The sequence below is a fragment of the Oryza sativa genome, chromosome 2, assembly GCF_034140825.1.
Source record: "Oryza sativa Japonica Group chromosome 2, ASM3414082v1".
Taxonomy (NCBI): Eukaryota; Viridiplantae; Streptophyta; class Magnoliopsida; order Poales; family Poaceae; genus Oryza; species Oryza sativa.
This window is the reverse complement of record NC_089036.1, coordinates 28,285,498-28,297,780: the sequence shown is the minus strand read 5'-3', so window position 1 is coordinate 28,297,780 and position 12,283 is coordinate 28,285,498. Positions and strand designations below refer to the sequence as shown.

General features: G+C 49.3%; 3 protein-coding genes across 4 annotated transcripts; 2 read left to right on the top strand and 1 right to left on the bottom strand.

Moving 5' to 3' along the window:
• Nucleotides 1-1,400: 1,400 nt before the first annotated feature.
• LOC4330324 (brassinosteroid-responsive RING protein 1) lies at nucleotides 1,401-2,428 on the top strand. Its single transcript, XM_015767985.3, has one exon. It carries the CDS (start codon nucleotides 1,472-1,474, stop codon nucleotides 2,108-2,110), a length of 639 nt encoding a protein of 212 aa, XP_015623471.1. The 5' UTR covers nucleotides 1,401-1,471; the 3' UTR covers nucleotides 2,111-2,428.
• A 1,428-nt stretch (nucleotides 2,429-3,856) lies between these two features.
• Nucleotides 3,857-6,055, top strand: LOC4330323 (uncharacterized). The gene is made up of 2 exons (XM_015772163.3): nucleotides 3,857-5,518; nucleotides 5,628-6,055. The coding sequence occupies exons 1-2, from the start codon at nucleotides 4,082-4,084 to the stop codon at nucleotides 5,739-5,741; spliced, it is 1,551 nt and encodes a 516-aa protein (XP_015627649.1). The 5' UTR covers nucleotides 3,857-4,081; the 3' UTR covers nucleotides 5,742-6,055.
• On the bottom strand, nucleotides 5,772-11,335 carry LOC4330322 (mechanosensitive ion channel protein 1, mitochondrial). 2 transcript variants are annotated; one of them, XM_015772164.3, is made up of 7 exons: nucleotides 11,206-11,335; nucleotides 9,141-9,992; nucleotides 8,453-8,724; nucleotides 8,181-8,281; nucleotides 7,395-7,502; nucleotides 7,044-7,253; nucleotides 5,772-6,089 (listed from the first exon to the last, which is right to left on the bottom strand). In XM_015772164.3, the coding sequence occupies exons 2-7, from the start codon at nucleotides 9,902-9,904 to the stop codon at nucleotides 6,012-6,014; spliced, it is 1,533 nt and encodes a 510-aa protein (XP_015627650.1). In that variant the 5' UTR covers nucleotides 9,905-9,992; nucleotides 11,206-11,335; the 3' UTR covers nucleotides 5,772-6,011. The 2 variants fall into 2 exon arrangements, with proteins under 2 accessions (XP_015627650.1, XP_015627651.1); XM_015772165.3 differs by lacking the exon at nucleotides 7,395-7,502.
• Nucleotides 11,336-12,283: the final 948 nt, after the last annotated feature.

Below are 12,283 nucleotides of genomic sequence, written 5' to 3'. Positions count from 1 at the left end.
TAATATCAAGTAATAGAGAAAAATAAATAAATAAATAAATACCGAAGAAAGTTCCATAAGGGCATTCACAATGTGCTTAGTTGGCGTTCGGCCCCGGGCTGCCACATCGGAGATTCCACTCCAGATACACATCTGCCGCTACCAACCTGAGGACCGCGTAGCCAAAGTGAACCACCCGTTTTATGTCTTGGTTTGTCAGGGTGGGGCGAGGAATGGGTCGGACGACACGTTCGGAGAGGCATGGCCTCGTGCGACGCCCCCACATCCCATGCAGCGGCGGTCGCCGGTGAGGCCACCATCCTGAGGAAAGAAGGGAAGATGGCGGTAGCGGAAGAAGAGGAGGCAGCGGATCTGGCGCCTGACCTTGTTGTCGTCGTTGTTCCGTCGTGACCCGATCCGTGCCGCCACTAGCCGCCGACCCATTCGCCACCAGCAGATCCTTTGGGGGGGGGAGGAAGGGGAGAAGCGCCCGCTTCTTCTTCCAAGCGGCGCTGGATCTGTGCCGCCTGTCGGAGGTCGCCGTGTGAGCGAGAGAGAGAGGGGGAAGGAGCGAAGGAGCGGCGGAGAAAGCAACAAATGCTTTCGTGGTGGAACAGATATGGGTAAAAAGTTTTTTTTGGTGAGCCCACATTAAGCTCCACGCACTGTGTATATAGAAGCCCTGTTTGCATTTTCCTACGTGGACGCCCTTGAGCTTCTTAGGAGGTAGGGCGCACTGCTGCTGTCAAAAAAAACTGAGCCTACTCAATTTCATCCTGTCACATGTAACGTGCAGTATGGACGTTATGCTAGATGTAAGAATCTTACCAGGTTTACCGCGAACTTGCACGAGTCCTCGGCAACAAATTTTTCATCGGTTTGTCTGTGTTTAGTTCACGCAAAAATTGGAAGTTTGGTTGAAATTAGAACGATGTGATAGAAAAGTTGAAAGTTTGCGTGTAGGAAAGTTTTGATACGATAGAAAAGTTGAAAGTTTGAAGAAAAACTTTAAAACTAAAGGCGGCCGAAGTAAACTGGGAGCGGTGTTTGCAGCCAGCCTGCAGGGACGGTGAGGGCCTACTTACGCAAGAGGGACGGGGAGGGCCTACCTACACAAGTAGGAGTAGGCATGTTGCTACGGCTAAAGCAGATCACGCTGCTACGCCTTGCTGCTACTCCACTCTGCTACTGACCGCGCGCCTAGCCAGTCCAGTCCACCCAAGCCAAGCCCACGACCCGCACCGCAACACGCACACCCACGCGCACGCACAAACCAACAAGGTAACCAACCAACCAGCGACTCCCCCCAGCCTCGACGATCTTTCCGCGTTAATTCTCCGCCCCCCTCTCTCCTCTCCTCTGCTTCCCTCACCTCCTCCCCGCTTTTATATAACGCCGCCTCCTCACTCACTCCCCTCCCCACCACGCACGCACCGCACAGACGCAAGCTCACCTCAGCTCAGCTCACAATTCGGCTGTATCCAAGATCGCCATGGGCTTCCCGGTGGGCTACTCGGAGCTGCTCCTCCCGAGGCTGCTGCTCCAGGTGCTCCTCCTCCTCGGCCACCTCCATCGCTTTCTCCTCTGGGCCTTCCACGCAGTCGGCCTCGGCGACCTCATCGACAACCCGCCCGGCCTGGCGGCCACGGAGCAGGACCTGATGCTGCAGGGGCGCGGCGGCGGGATGGCGGAGGGTTGGGCGTCGTCGTCGGCGCTCCAGCACCGCCGGCCCGAGTTCAGGGCGATTCCGCCGATGGCCATCGAGGAGGCCCTCCCCGTGGTGCGGTTCGACGAGCTGGTGGCGTCCGCCCCGGCGGCGGTGTGCGGTGGCGGCGACTGCGCGGTCTGCCTCAGCGGCATCTGCGGGCGCGACGAGGTGCGGCGGCTGTCCAACTGCCGCCACGTTTTCCACCGCGGCTGCCTCGACCGCTGGATGGCCCACGAGCAGCGCACCTGCCCGCTCTGCCGCGCGCCGCTCATCCCCGACGAGCTCTTGCCCGCCGCCTCCGGCCTGCCTGACCCCTCCGACTACGACCTCTCGTACTACCCATCCCCGCTGCCGCTGGCGCCCACCCCGACGCTGCTGCGACCACACGAGCTGCTGCTCAACGGCTTGGGCGGTTTCCAGTGAGCCCGCCAATCCACCGCCCCGGTCAATTTCGTTGCAACCGGCATGACAGAGCTGCCTCAACTACGGCACACGGGCACATAGGCGTCCTGATTTGTACATAGGCGCCAAGGAGAACTCCCCCCAAAAAAACACAAGTAGGAATAGTTTGCTGCTATATAGGTCGATTCCACCTTCCAAGCCTGCGAAGTTGTGAATCCTTTTTTTTTTGCAGATTACTAGTAGTATATTAAATTTGTTGAAGCAGAGCAGTGCCACAGTTTGGTGCTTGCTAATTTGGCAAGCCGTTTAATCCAATCTCCCCACGCTATTCAAATCTTACCCGTCTCCTTTGGCTCACCGATTCTGAACGGTCACCGAGTTTTACCTCATCTGAGCACGAAGATCTCGCGTGATCTAACCGACCGACGGCCTGTGTTGACCGGTTTCACTCACGTCATCGCGCGGCTAACAGGACGGACGGGTAGATAGAGAGCACATCCATTAAATATGCGGCTAAATCCGGTCAACGCGTTGCTCTCGACAGCGACAGACTACCGGCTCCAGGCAGGCAGCGGCAGCAGCAGCCACGCCCGGGCACTAATCTAATTCCGTCCCCGTGCAGCTGCGTCGAACATTCGTAAGCTCACGCGGCGGCCATCGTAGGTTTCGCGGCTGCCAGCCTGCACGCAACACAGCTATTATACGAGTATAATAAACAAGAAGAAATCTCAAGTGACAAGTGAAGTCCAGAAGCCGCCTCGTGCCTTCGCATCTTTACACTACACCGAAATCGGCAGAGCAGCTATGTACTATCGCGTGTCATTCCGTCACAGTTAGAGCGACGAACCCATCGCGTGTGGCAAAATGTGGTGGATTCCTCAACCTGAGAAGCAGCAAGCCAGCAATTAACAAGCGAACTGAGGCCCAACACGCTTTCGACGTGCCGTGAATCGGGTGGACTACGCCCGATTCCCGTCTCGCTGTCGCGGGTTCACCCCGTAGAAAGGGACCAATATCCTTCCCGAGTTTGTCTACGAGGGAAGAAATCTAAGGACGATCTCTACAGAATCTCTTCCGATAGCTCAAGTGGTACGACTACAGTTCAAAGGACATCAAGTGACCCACTACAAACTGTAGTAGATTGAATAGCAGAGATCTAACCCTTTTTTTCTTTTTAAGGAACTTCATAAACAATAAAATCCTACTATCTGCATCACTTCAGCCTTCTTGAAACAACAAGAGGGACATACTTCATATCATATATATAGATGCGTGCTGGCATGTAGAGACACTCTAGCAGCAGGACTCCCGAACTTGACCATGCATGGTCAGTTGGTCACTCGACACAGATGCCACCCGCAGACAGATATTGTGCATCTCATGATCCATGTGCCTCGCCCTGACGACAAGGGAAGGAATCACATGCTTTTTTAGCTGTAACAGTGACAACCCGAGCACTCTCTCGCCCCTGTGCCTGTCAAGATTGGGCGTTTGTCCGTCCGGAGAAAGAGACCGCAGGTTCAGCCTTAGAGCGGAATCAGAGCGACTATTTCTCTTTTCTGCTGGGCTCAAAGTCCAAGTCTCTTCTACTGGTTTGGGCCATGAGCCCATCTGCTGCCCAGTTACTGTTTCTGAAAGCCCATGAACCACGAATTGAAGCCCACGAAACCATAACCAGTGAGGTCCACGGAGCGAAGGCTGCGAATCGAAACCGAAGAGGGGGAGATCTCTTGAAACAAACAAACGGAGCCGAGGAGGAGCCAAACCGCTCCCATCAAACGCGCCACGCGCGGCGCGCGAGCAGAATGCGCGACCCGACGAGCTCTCACGCCACGCCATCCCAATCCGATCCATTCCCCGTGAAAATCTATCGCTTCCAGCGAATCCAATCCGTTCCTCTCGCCAGGAGAGCTCTCGCTTTTCGCCGCCGACGGCGACGGCAACGGCAACGAGGAGGTGAAACCGTAAAGACGGTCAGAGACGGCGCGCGCAATGAAGGCCGCCGCCGCCACCGGCGGCGGCGGCAAGGAGACCCTCGCGGCCACCCTCCTCCGCTACCTCATCATCTTGATTGTTCCGTTCACCGTCCTCTACATCCTGTACACCCTCCACGCCATTCTCTCCTCCACGCCGTCCTGCCCACTTGATCGCCCCATCGTCACCTCCTCCGTTTCTCTGTCCCAACTCTCCACCACCCGCAACCACACGCCGTCGTCGTCCTCCTTGTCTACGCCGCCACCCGCCCCGGTGTCGATGGCGGCGACGACTCTGCAGCACGTGGTGTTCGGCATCGCGGCGTCCGCTCGGCTGTGGGAGAAGCGGAAGGATTATATCAAGATCTGGTGGCGCCCTAACGCCGGAATGCGCGGGTTCGTGTGGATGGATCAGCCGGTGCGGGAGTCCGGCGTGCCAGACGGGCTGCCACCAATCAAGATCTCGTCGAACACCTCCGGCTTCCCTTACAAGAACCGCCGCGGCCACCGCTCCGCCATCCGCATCTCCCGCATTGTCTCCGAGACGTTCCGCCTCGGCCTCTCCGGCGTGCGCTGGTACGTCATGGGCGACGACGACACCGTCTTCCTGCCAGACAACCTCGTCGCGGTCCTCCAGAAGCTGGATCACCGGCAGCCGTACTACATTGGCTACCCTTCCGAGAGCCACCTGCAGAACATCTTCTTCTCGTACGGGATGGCGTTCGGCGGCGGCGGGTTCGCCATCAGCCAGCCGCTGGCGGCGAGGCTGGAGCGGATGCAGGACGCCTGCATCCACCGGTACCCGTCGCTGTACGGGAGCGACGACCGGATCCACGCGTGCATGGCGGAGCTGGGCGTGCCGCTCACGAGGCACCCGGGGTTCCACCAGTACGACGTGTACGGCGACCTCCTCGGCCTCCTCGCCGCCCACCCGGTGGCGCCGCTCGTGTCGCTGCACCACCTCGACGTGGTGCGGCCGCTCTTCCCCAACGCGCGGTCGCGGCCGGCGGCTTTGCGGAGGCTGTTCGAAGGGCCGGTGGCGCTGGACTCGGCGGGGGCCGTGCAGCAGTCGATATGCTACGACGCGCGCAACCGGTGGACGGTGTCCGTGTCGTGGGGGTTCGTGGTGATGGCGTCGAGGGGCATGATCTCGGCGCGGGAGATGGAGCTGCCGGCGCGGACATTTTTGAACTGGTACAAGCGCGCGGACTACAAGGCGCACGCCTTCAACACGAGGCCCCTGGCGCGCCGCCCCTGCGAGAAACCGTCGTTCTACTACCTCTCGTCGGCGCGCCGCACGGTGGCGCGCGACGGGGAGACCACCGTGACGACGTACCAGCGGTGGCGCCACCGCAATGACATGCGCCCGCCGTGCCGGTGGAAGATCGCCGACCCGGACGCGCTGCTCGACACCGTGGTCGTGCTCAAGAAACCTGACCCCGGCTTATGGGACCGGGTAATCCTCACCGATCTCACATTGATGATTTATGAACAGAGGATTGAGCAATTTTTAATCACAGCAGTGTACAAAGTATATTAACTGTCAGTTTTACATGAATCTGCAGTCTCCAATGCGAAATTGCTGCAGGGTGCTGTCGTCTCCCAAAGGACAGGAAGGAAACAAGACGATGACCATAGACGTGGGTGTATGCAAGGATTGGGAATTCAGCCAAGTATAATCCATTAGGCGGACAGAACACAGAAGTGCATAGGTGATTCATCTTTCATCTCCTTTTCTTGTATCCATGTAACAGTAGGATGACAAAGGGTCACTTCCTTAAATAGGAAAGGCATATGGCACATGTGATCAAAACATTAGAGTATGGGACATGAGAACTCTATTTACAGTCCCATATACCCATACCAAACTAGAAAAAGAGTAACCACTTTAACCTCTTCTCGCAGTAAAATGGAGAGGGATAGAACAGAACTGTAATGTGCTCGCAAGTTCAAGATTCGTATTGCTTGACAATGCTGGCAGCTTTCAAAAGAATATCTTGTTCCACTGTTGTCCATTCGTCTCTTCTCTACAAAAGTATCATAAAAATATTGTTAGAGTAATCAAGAAAATAGAATACAAATGAATTTTCTAACTCTCTAAGAACAGCTCTTTATAAACACATCATCAAGTTCAGGTTGAGTTATTAAGCCCCACTAAAAAGAGCAGTCATTTTGTTAATTTGCTTCCTAAGAGCATTTCACAACGTAAAAAGCGCTTTTGCCATAATAACCTGAAAGAGTTGTAGAAACAACTTTTACAATACAACGCACTGTTTCTAGCTTTTTCTGCCTCTTCCTCGAATATGTGTCAAGTCACATTTTGTGATCTCCATTGGTGGATGTGTAGAGACTTTCACTATATATTCTCTCTTATCTCATCGCCATCTCTCCTCCATTCCGGATGAAAGGCTGAGGTGCGTATAATAACATAGTCATTCTGCATTTTGAATGCTCTAAATGCATTTATCTGTAAACAACTAACATAAAACTGCATGATGTAATCCCAAGATTTGACAAAATCTAACAAAATACACAAATTGTCCTACTCTTACGAAGCAGTCAACAACTGTGCTGTGGGAGCTCCTAGACTTCTTGCAGTGTGAGTGCAAGACATCGCTGGAGCCTATGACATTATGTTCCTACTATAGTGAATAATGTGTGTTGTTTTGGACGGTCTATTACTTCGCTCGAAACCATGGTTCTCTGTAGAGCTCGTGTCAATATGCAGTTGTGTACGAAACATGCATACACATCAGTGCAGACTATACCACTAGGACATACCAGTCGGTACCAGTTTACCATAGCAAGTGCTTGTGAAGCCCTGATTTATTTCACATCGAAGTGCAAGAGAGGTAAAAATCACTAATATTCCAAACTTGTCAAACTATGATAAGAGTATAATTAACATACCATGCATTTGATGTTGCAATCACTAATATTCCAAACTTGTCAGAACTATGATAAGAGTATAATTAACATACCATGCTTTTGATGTTGCAACCAATGGTAAGCTCTCCATGTGAACTTTCTAACCGTGAGAGATAGCAGTAAGGAGCATCAATGTTTGGGTTGGACCTTAACTTCACTTTTATCTCCTCTGATATAGTAGGAATCTTTTCAAGGTCTTCAATTATAACAGGAATTTTTACCACCCTAGCACGCCACACAGCTCTTGATTTATTGACTATAATCTGTATCATCAGACGAAATCATATGGAGGGTCAACATGAAGCAGTGTCAAAACAATGGTCTATGAAATGGAAATCATGTCCAAGGAGCATTGTCTTTCAGGAAACAAAAGTAAAACAGAATCACCACAAAGGTGGAATTACTTGGCTGGAGAACAGTGAGTTAGGAACTACAACAGGGAGGTTTTCTGGGTTAATCAATAACGTGGATGTCAGTCCAATTTCAATAACTTTTCCTTCTATTGACCCAGCCTGCAGAAGGAAAGAACTTCAAATTACTCAGGTATTATTGCTCTGAATTTCGATATAGGAGTATCAAAGCTAAAGAGACACCTCAAGGCATGCTTGCTGATCAGGATTATGGAATATTGAATGGTTGATAATTTTAGTGAACGTTTTTGTTTTTCTAAGCCTACATTTACTCCTTCCACTGATAGTTTGACGTTCTCACTCTTCGAAAAAAGTCCAATAAGAATCTGATGTTACACAGGAGGCCAGGATATAGCGTTCACAAGTCAATTTTGGATGGTTTCAATACTTAGTCCTTTTTCTAAGAGTTGAATCAATTGCACCTTTTTTTTTCTGAAAGAACAAAAATCATAATGCACTATTCTAGACTTAGGATGCATTTAATCGAAACATGCTTGAGATAGGATGGGTTATTTCAAACTTTATCAAGTAGTTGAGTTATTTTTTATTTAAATCTCCAACGTTTTTTATCTCCTTTGTTGTCGTAAAATGATTATCTTCCTAACAGACCGTGACTTGGCTAGATAATAAAAAACATATATCTGAACTTTCCACCATATTAGCTATTAAGACAAGAGAACGTCTCATCCAGAGTATTTGAAGAATCAAGACTTTAAACTTGGTAGCTCATACAGATTTTATGTAAAAATAAATTCATGGTTCCAAAAAATGAGCATGCACCTTTATGTTATCCCCAACCAAGAATGGCTTTGAAAATTGTAGAGAGAGCCCACTCAGTATGTTACCTAAGACATCTCTAGCAGCAAAAGCAGTAGCAACACCTAGAGAAGCATAAAGGAAAAGCTGTTAGTTCACATTTTATCCAGATTTTAGTTATCGGCAGGAAAGTTACCATAATACAGATTGAAGAGGAATTTGTCATGAAAAGAAATAAGTATGAGTTGAAACAAACAGCCTCTTATGTGTACTATTTCCTGAAAACTTGAGCATACCTCCGACACCACCAACAGTCAATATTGACTGCACAGGTACACCGCAAGCTTCAGCAAGAGCCATTCCTCCAAGTGCAATTAGTGCTAACGATGACACCTTATCAAATGTTAACAATCTGTCTCTGTCCATCCCTATAGCAGATTGATTGGTCATAATATTAGCAATGAAGTTAGTTTTCCACTTCTGAAGAAACCACAGAAGAGATACAACAAATGTTCCTCTCCATGCCTGTGGAAGATAAACTGAAATACTTGGCACAACAATTGCAGCCCTGAAGAAGGAGAAAGAATTAGATGCATTCCATACATACAGAACGAATTACAGCACTAAAAATCATTTCACTTACATATTTATATCTAACTAAGAAAGTATCTATAATTTGTATCATATTGTACAAAAGAAGAAAATAACATCATGCTACCAATCTGTAAGGAAAAGTGAAGAACATATATTTGCCAACAAATTTCTTGCACATAATGCTGCAGACAAATGCTTTAGAGGACAAAACAAGTGTGAAATGCATCATATAGCATCTTTGTTAAAAAATATAAGATACACTAGAGGAATTTCGGAATTTCCCTTAGAATAAGATTAGGTGAATTTAGATGTCATTTCTAGCACCTGTACTATAACAATACTATGCATCAAACGAATAAATTTCTCCTTGAAGTGTGAAATTGGACCTACATCTGTGAAAATGCCATAAAAGTGATAATACATTTTGCAGGATCTTCCAATGCACTCCACAAGCTTGTTTGATAGGACATGTATTTCTTAGTTGACTCCCCTTCAAGCGTTATGAGAGGATTTTCTGAAGTGTACTTGTGGAGCTTCCTTAGAACAATAGGCATCACAAACCATGCAACTGCTGTACCCATCAGTGTCCCACCAAGTGGGATGACCATCCTCTGTAGATCTGGATAGGTAGCATATAACTCCTGGATGCAAGGTACAATTGGATCAGTCATCGCCTTCAGTTTCTTAAGTGCGGCTGCAGTAGCATCTATGGTAGAGTGACGGGCACTATCTAAAATATCAATCCAAGTGTTGCCACTGTGATCTGTGGCGCCGACTTCAGAAGTTTCTGTAGAAGAAACTTTGGCCATAGCATTTTTGTAATCTTCTGGCTTGGCTCTAGCATCAGAGGAATACATGCGACGAGAACTTGAGACACTTGAGAAACCCAGTGAACGACTGTGGTGATAACAGTGGTTTACGTGAGATGAAAGGGGATGTGTGCAGATTTTTGCTACACTACTAATTGGTGAATATTGATCTACGTCATCAATCTGATAAGATGTAGAAGTTTCCCATTTTGAAGTTTGCTCTGTGCAGCTTAACCATCTCAGAGGAACACCAAAATATGGGCATGACTGAAGAGAAGTCTCTACGAGGCTCTGACTGGCAGCTGCTTGACGAAATCGATGCAAAATTATTGCAGTCCTGGACATTTTTTTATCCTTTAAATTTTCAAGTTTAACTTTGCAAAGTAACTAACAAAAAGACCCTTGCACCGACTGAGACATCTAGATGGTTGACCTGCAAGAATAAATTAAGAAAACTATAGAGTGAGCATGCATTCATGGCTACGGAAGAACACAAAAAAAATCATGTATTTTAATGAAAGATGAAGATGAGCAAATTCTAAAAACTTGAAGGTAAATGACACTCTCCTAGAAGCACAGCTGCACAGATTGTCTGCATCCATATTTTCCTCCTCTTTTTTTTCTCTTACATTATTCTTACATCAGAGCATTGACAGTGATATGGTTATTGCAATTCAATTGTAACAACAAAAACCAGTTGAGAATCCAAGCACTTTCATAGGGGAAAGATACTATTAGATAAAAATCTGACACACGAATGACTGATAATTTTTAATAAAGAATACTGCTAAAGCAAGTGAATGAGGTTGTTTAAGCAAAAATGGCACGAAAAATTATGATAGATCATAACTGACATACTGACCACAATTTTCAACATGTTTTGGCAAATTTGGCATGTCTGGTCCTAAAAATTGGATATCAGCCAACATTTGCATGTGGGTGCAGCCATCACACTGTTTTAAACAGCGGGTTAACTAAAAAGTAACTGACGCGACATGCACCAATCTAATTATAGTAGGCTAACAAGGATGACCGCGTCAACATGCATGACAAACTGCAAAAGTGAAAACTATTGACGGACAAATCTGTGCAGTGTGCACGAAAATTTAACGGCTTTCCAAAACATGATCTGAAAATTGACTGCATAACAAGGGGATGTTTTAAATTAGCTTTCCATGGTCTTTCAGCATCCCGAAAGAAGATAGTACACTCCATCAGATCAGCAACAATCACTGCATGTAAGGGGAGGATGTGGGGAGGGTATGGATTTCCAGACAAACAACCGTTTTAGCCTACAGGCCGCTGCTAATTCCAGTTAGCACACTGAAATTGCTATAAGCCGCACCTGCCCATGGTTGATCATAAGGTGTTCGACAGAATGCCACAACAGCTGAACGCACGGTTCTAGCCACACGCGCGATAGATCGATCGCTCGATCGACAACGACATCCACAGTTCCGTCGAACCGCACAAAACAAGCAGCCGATCCAACCGTCCGTTTTGCACTAGAACATCCAAAATCCGAAACTAGCAGAAGTAATTTAGGCGCCTAATCCCCTCAGCTCGATTCGGACCCAAAAAACAGCAGCTACAGCGAAAGTACAAAAATACCAACACAAGGTAATCGGAGTGGAGCGTGCGCTTACGATTAGGGAGGCGGAGGAGGCACGGGATGAGACTGAGAGCCGGGCCGCCTGCTTGTTTCGCCGCCTCGCTGCTCTCGATTTCCAGCCTTCCAGGTCTCTCTATCTCTCCCTCTCTCCGGTTCCGACACCTGGGAGAGGCGCTGGCATTGTGATGGCGATGTGCTATTCAGCTATTGGACCTTGATGCCCCGAATCCCTGATACGCGGCCAACGGTGCGTTTTCTCTCGTTCTCCTGCGGGAAAATTGAAGAGAAAAAGCATACGCGTGGCTGCATGTGACGCTGCAAGCGGGGGCCAAAAAGAAAATGGCATCCCTTGCTCGCGTGGCGGTGGAATAGGTTCGAGGACAGCTATACAATGGGATCCCGTTGCTACGGGATAAGATCTCCACTACCTTATCTCCTTCCCTTCTCCTCCACAAACTCTCTCTCTCTCTCTCACAGGAGAAAATAACGAGAGGCGGAGATGAAGCTGGCGGGGTCGTCGTCGTCGTCTCCGGCGGCCGTGGACAACGACGGCACGATCCACGACGTCGTCCTTCGCCCGCTGCGGTGCCGCCTCCGCGCGCTGTGGCGCTGCTTCTTCCACTAGCGTTCCCGTCGCTGCCGGCGCCGGGGCCTCTCCCCTCCTCCCTCGCGCTCCTCGCCAAGGTCGTTGTCGTCCTTGCCCGCTGCTCCCGTCGCCTCATTGCCGGTGAGCGCAGGTGGCTCCTCCTCCGCTGCCACAGAAGCAGAAGAAGCCAGCGGTCTCGGTGTCTCGGTCACCACAACGCCGGCGGCAACATGCTCTAGAACCTCTACCTCCTCTCCATCCTGATACTTGGTACCTTGCGTATCAGTTGGTACCTAGTACCTCGTACCCTGGTATCGACTGATACCTGGTACCTTGGGTATCGAGCTGATACCTAGGTGTCAAGCATTGGTACCTGGGTATCGAGCTGATACCTAGGTGTCAAGCATTGGTATCTGGGTATCAGGCCTTGGTACCTGGGTATCGACTGATACCTGGTACCCTGGGTATCGAGCTGATACCTAGGTATCAGTGTGATATCCCAAGAGAGAGGAGGAGGAGGAGGAGT

Bases quoted from the DNA above. Each gene is read 5' to 3' on its own strand.
- LOC4330324 (XM_015767985.3), top strand. From the start codon at position 1,472: ATGGGCTTCCCGGTGGGCTACTCGGAGCTGCTCCTCCCGAGGCTGCTG.
- LOC4330323 (XM_015772163.3), top strand. From the start codon at position 4,082: ATGAAGGCCGCCGCCGCCACCGGCGGCGGCGGCAAGGAGACCCTCGCG. The intron at 5,519-5,627 runs GTAATCCTCACC...ATGAATCTGCAG, and splicing joins ACCCCGGCTTATGGGACCGG to TCTCCAATGCGAAATTGCTG.
- LOC4330322 (XM_015772164.3), bottom strand. From the start codon at position 9,904: ATGTCCAGGACTGCAATAATTTTGCATCGATTTCGTCAAGCAGCTGCC. The intron at 8,725-9,140 runs GTAGGTCCAATT...CTCCTTCTTCAG, and splicing joins TTTATGGCATTTTCACAGAT to GGCTGCAATTGTTGTGCCAA. The intron at 7,254-7,394 runs GTAATTCCACCT...CTGATGATACAG, and splicing joins ACTCACTGTTCTCCAGCCAA to ATTATAGTCAATAAATCAAG.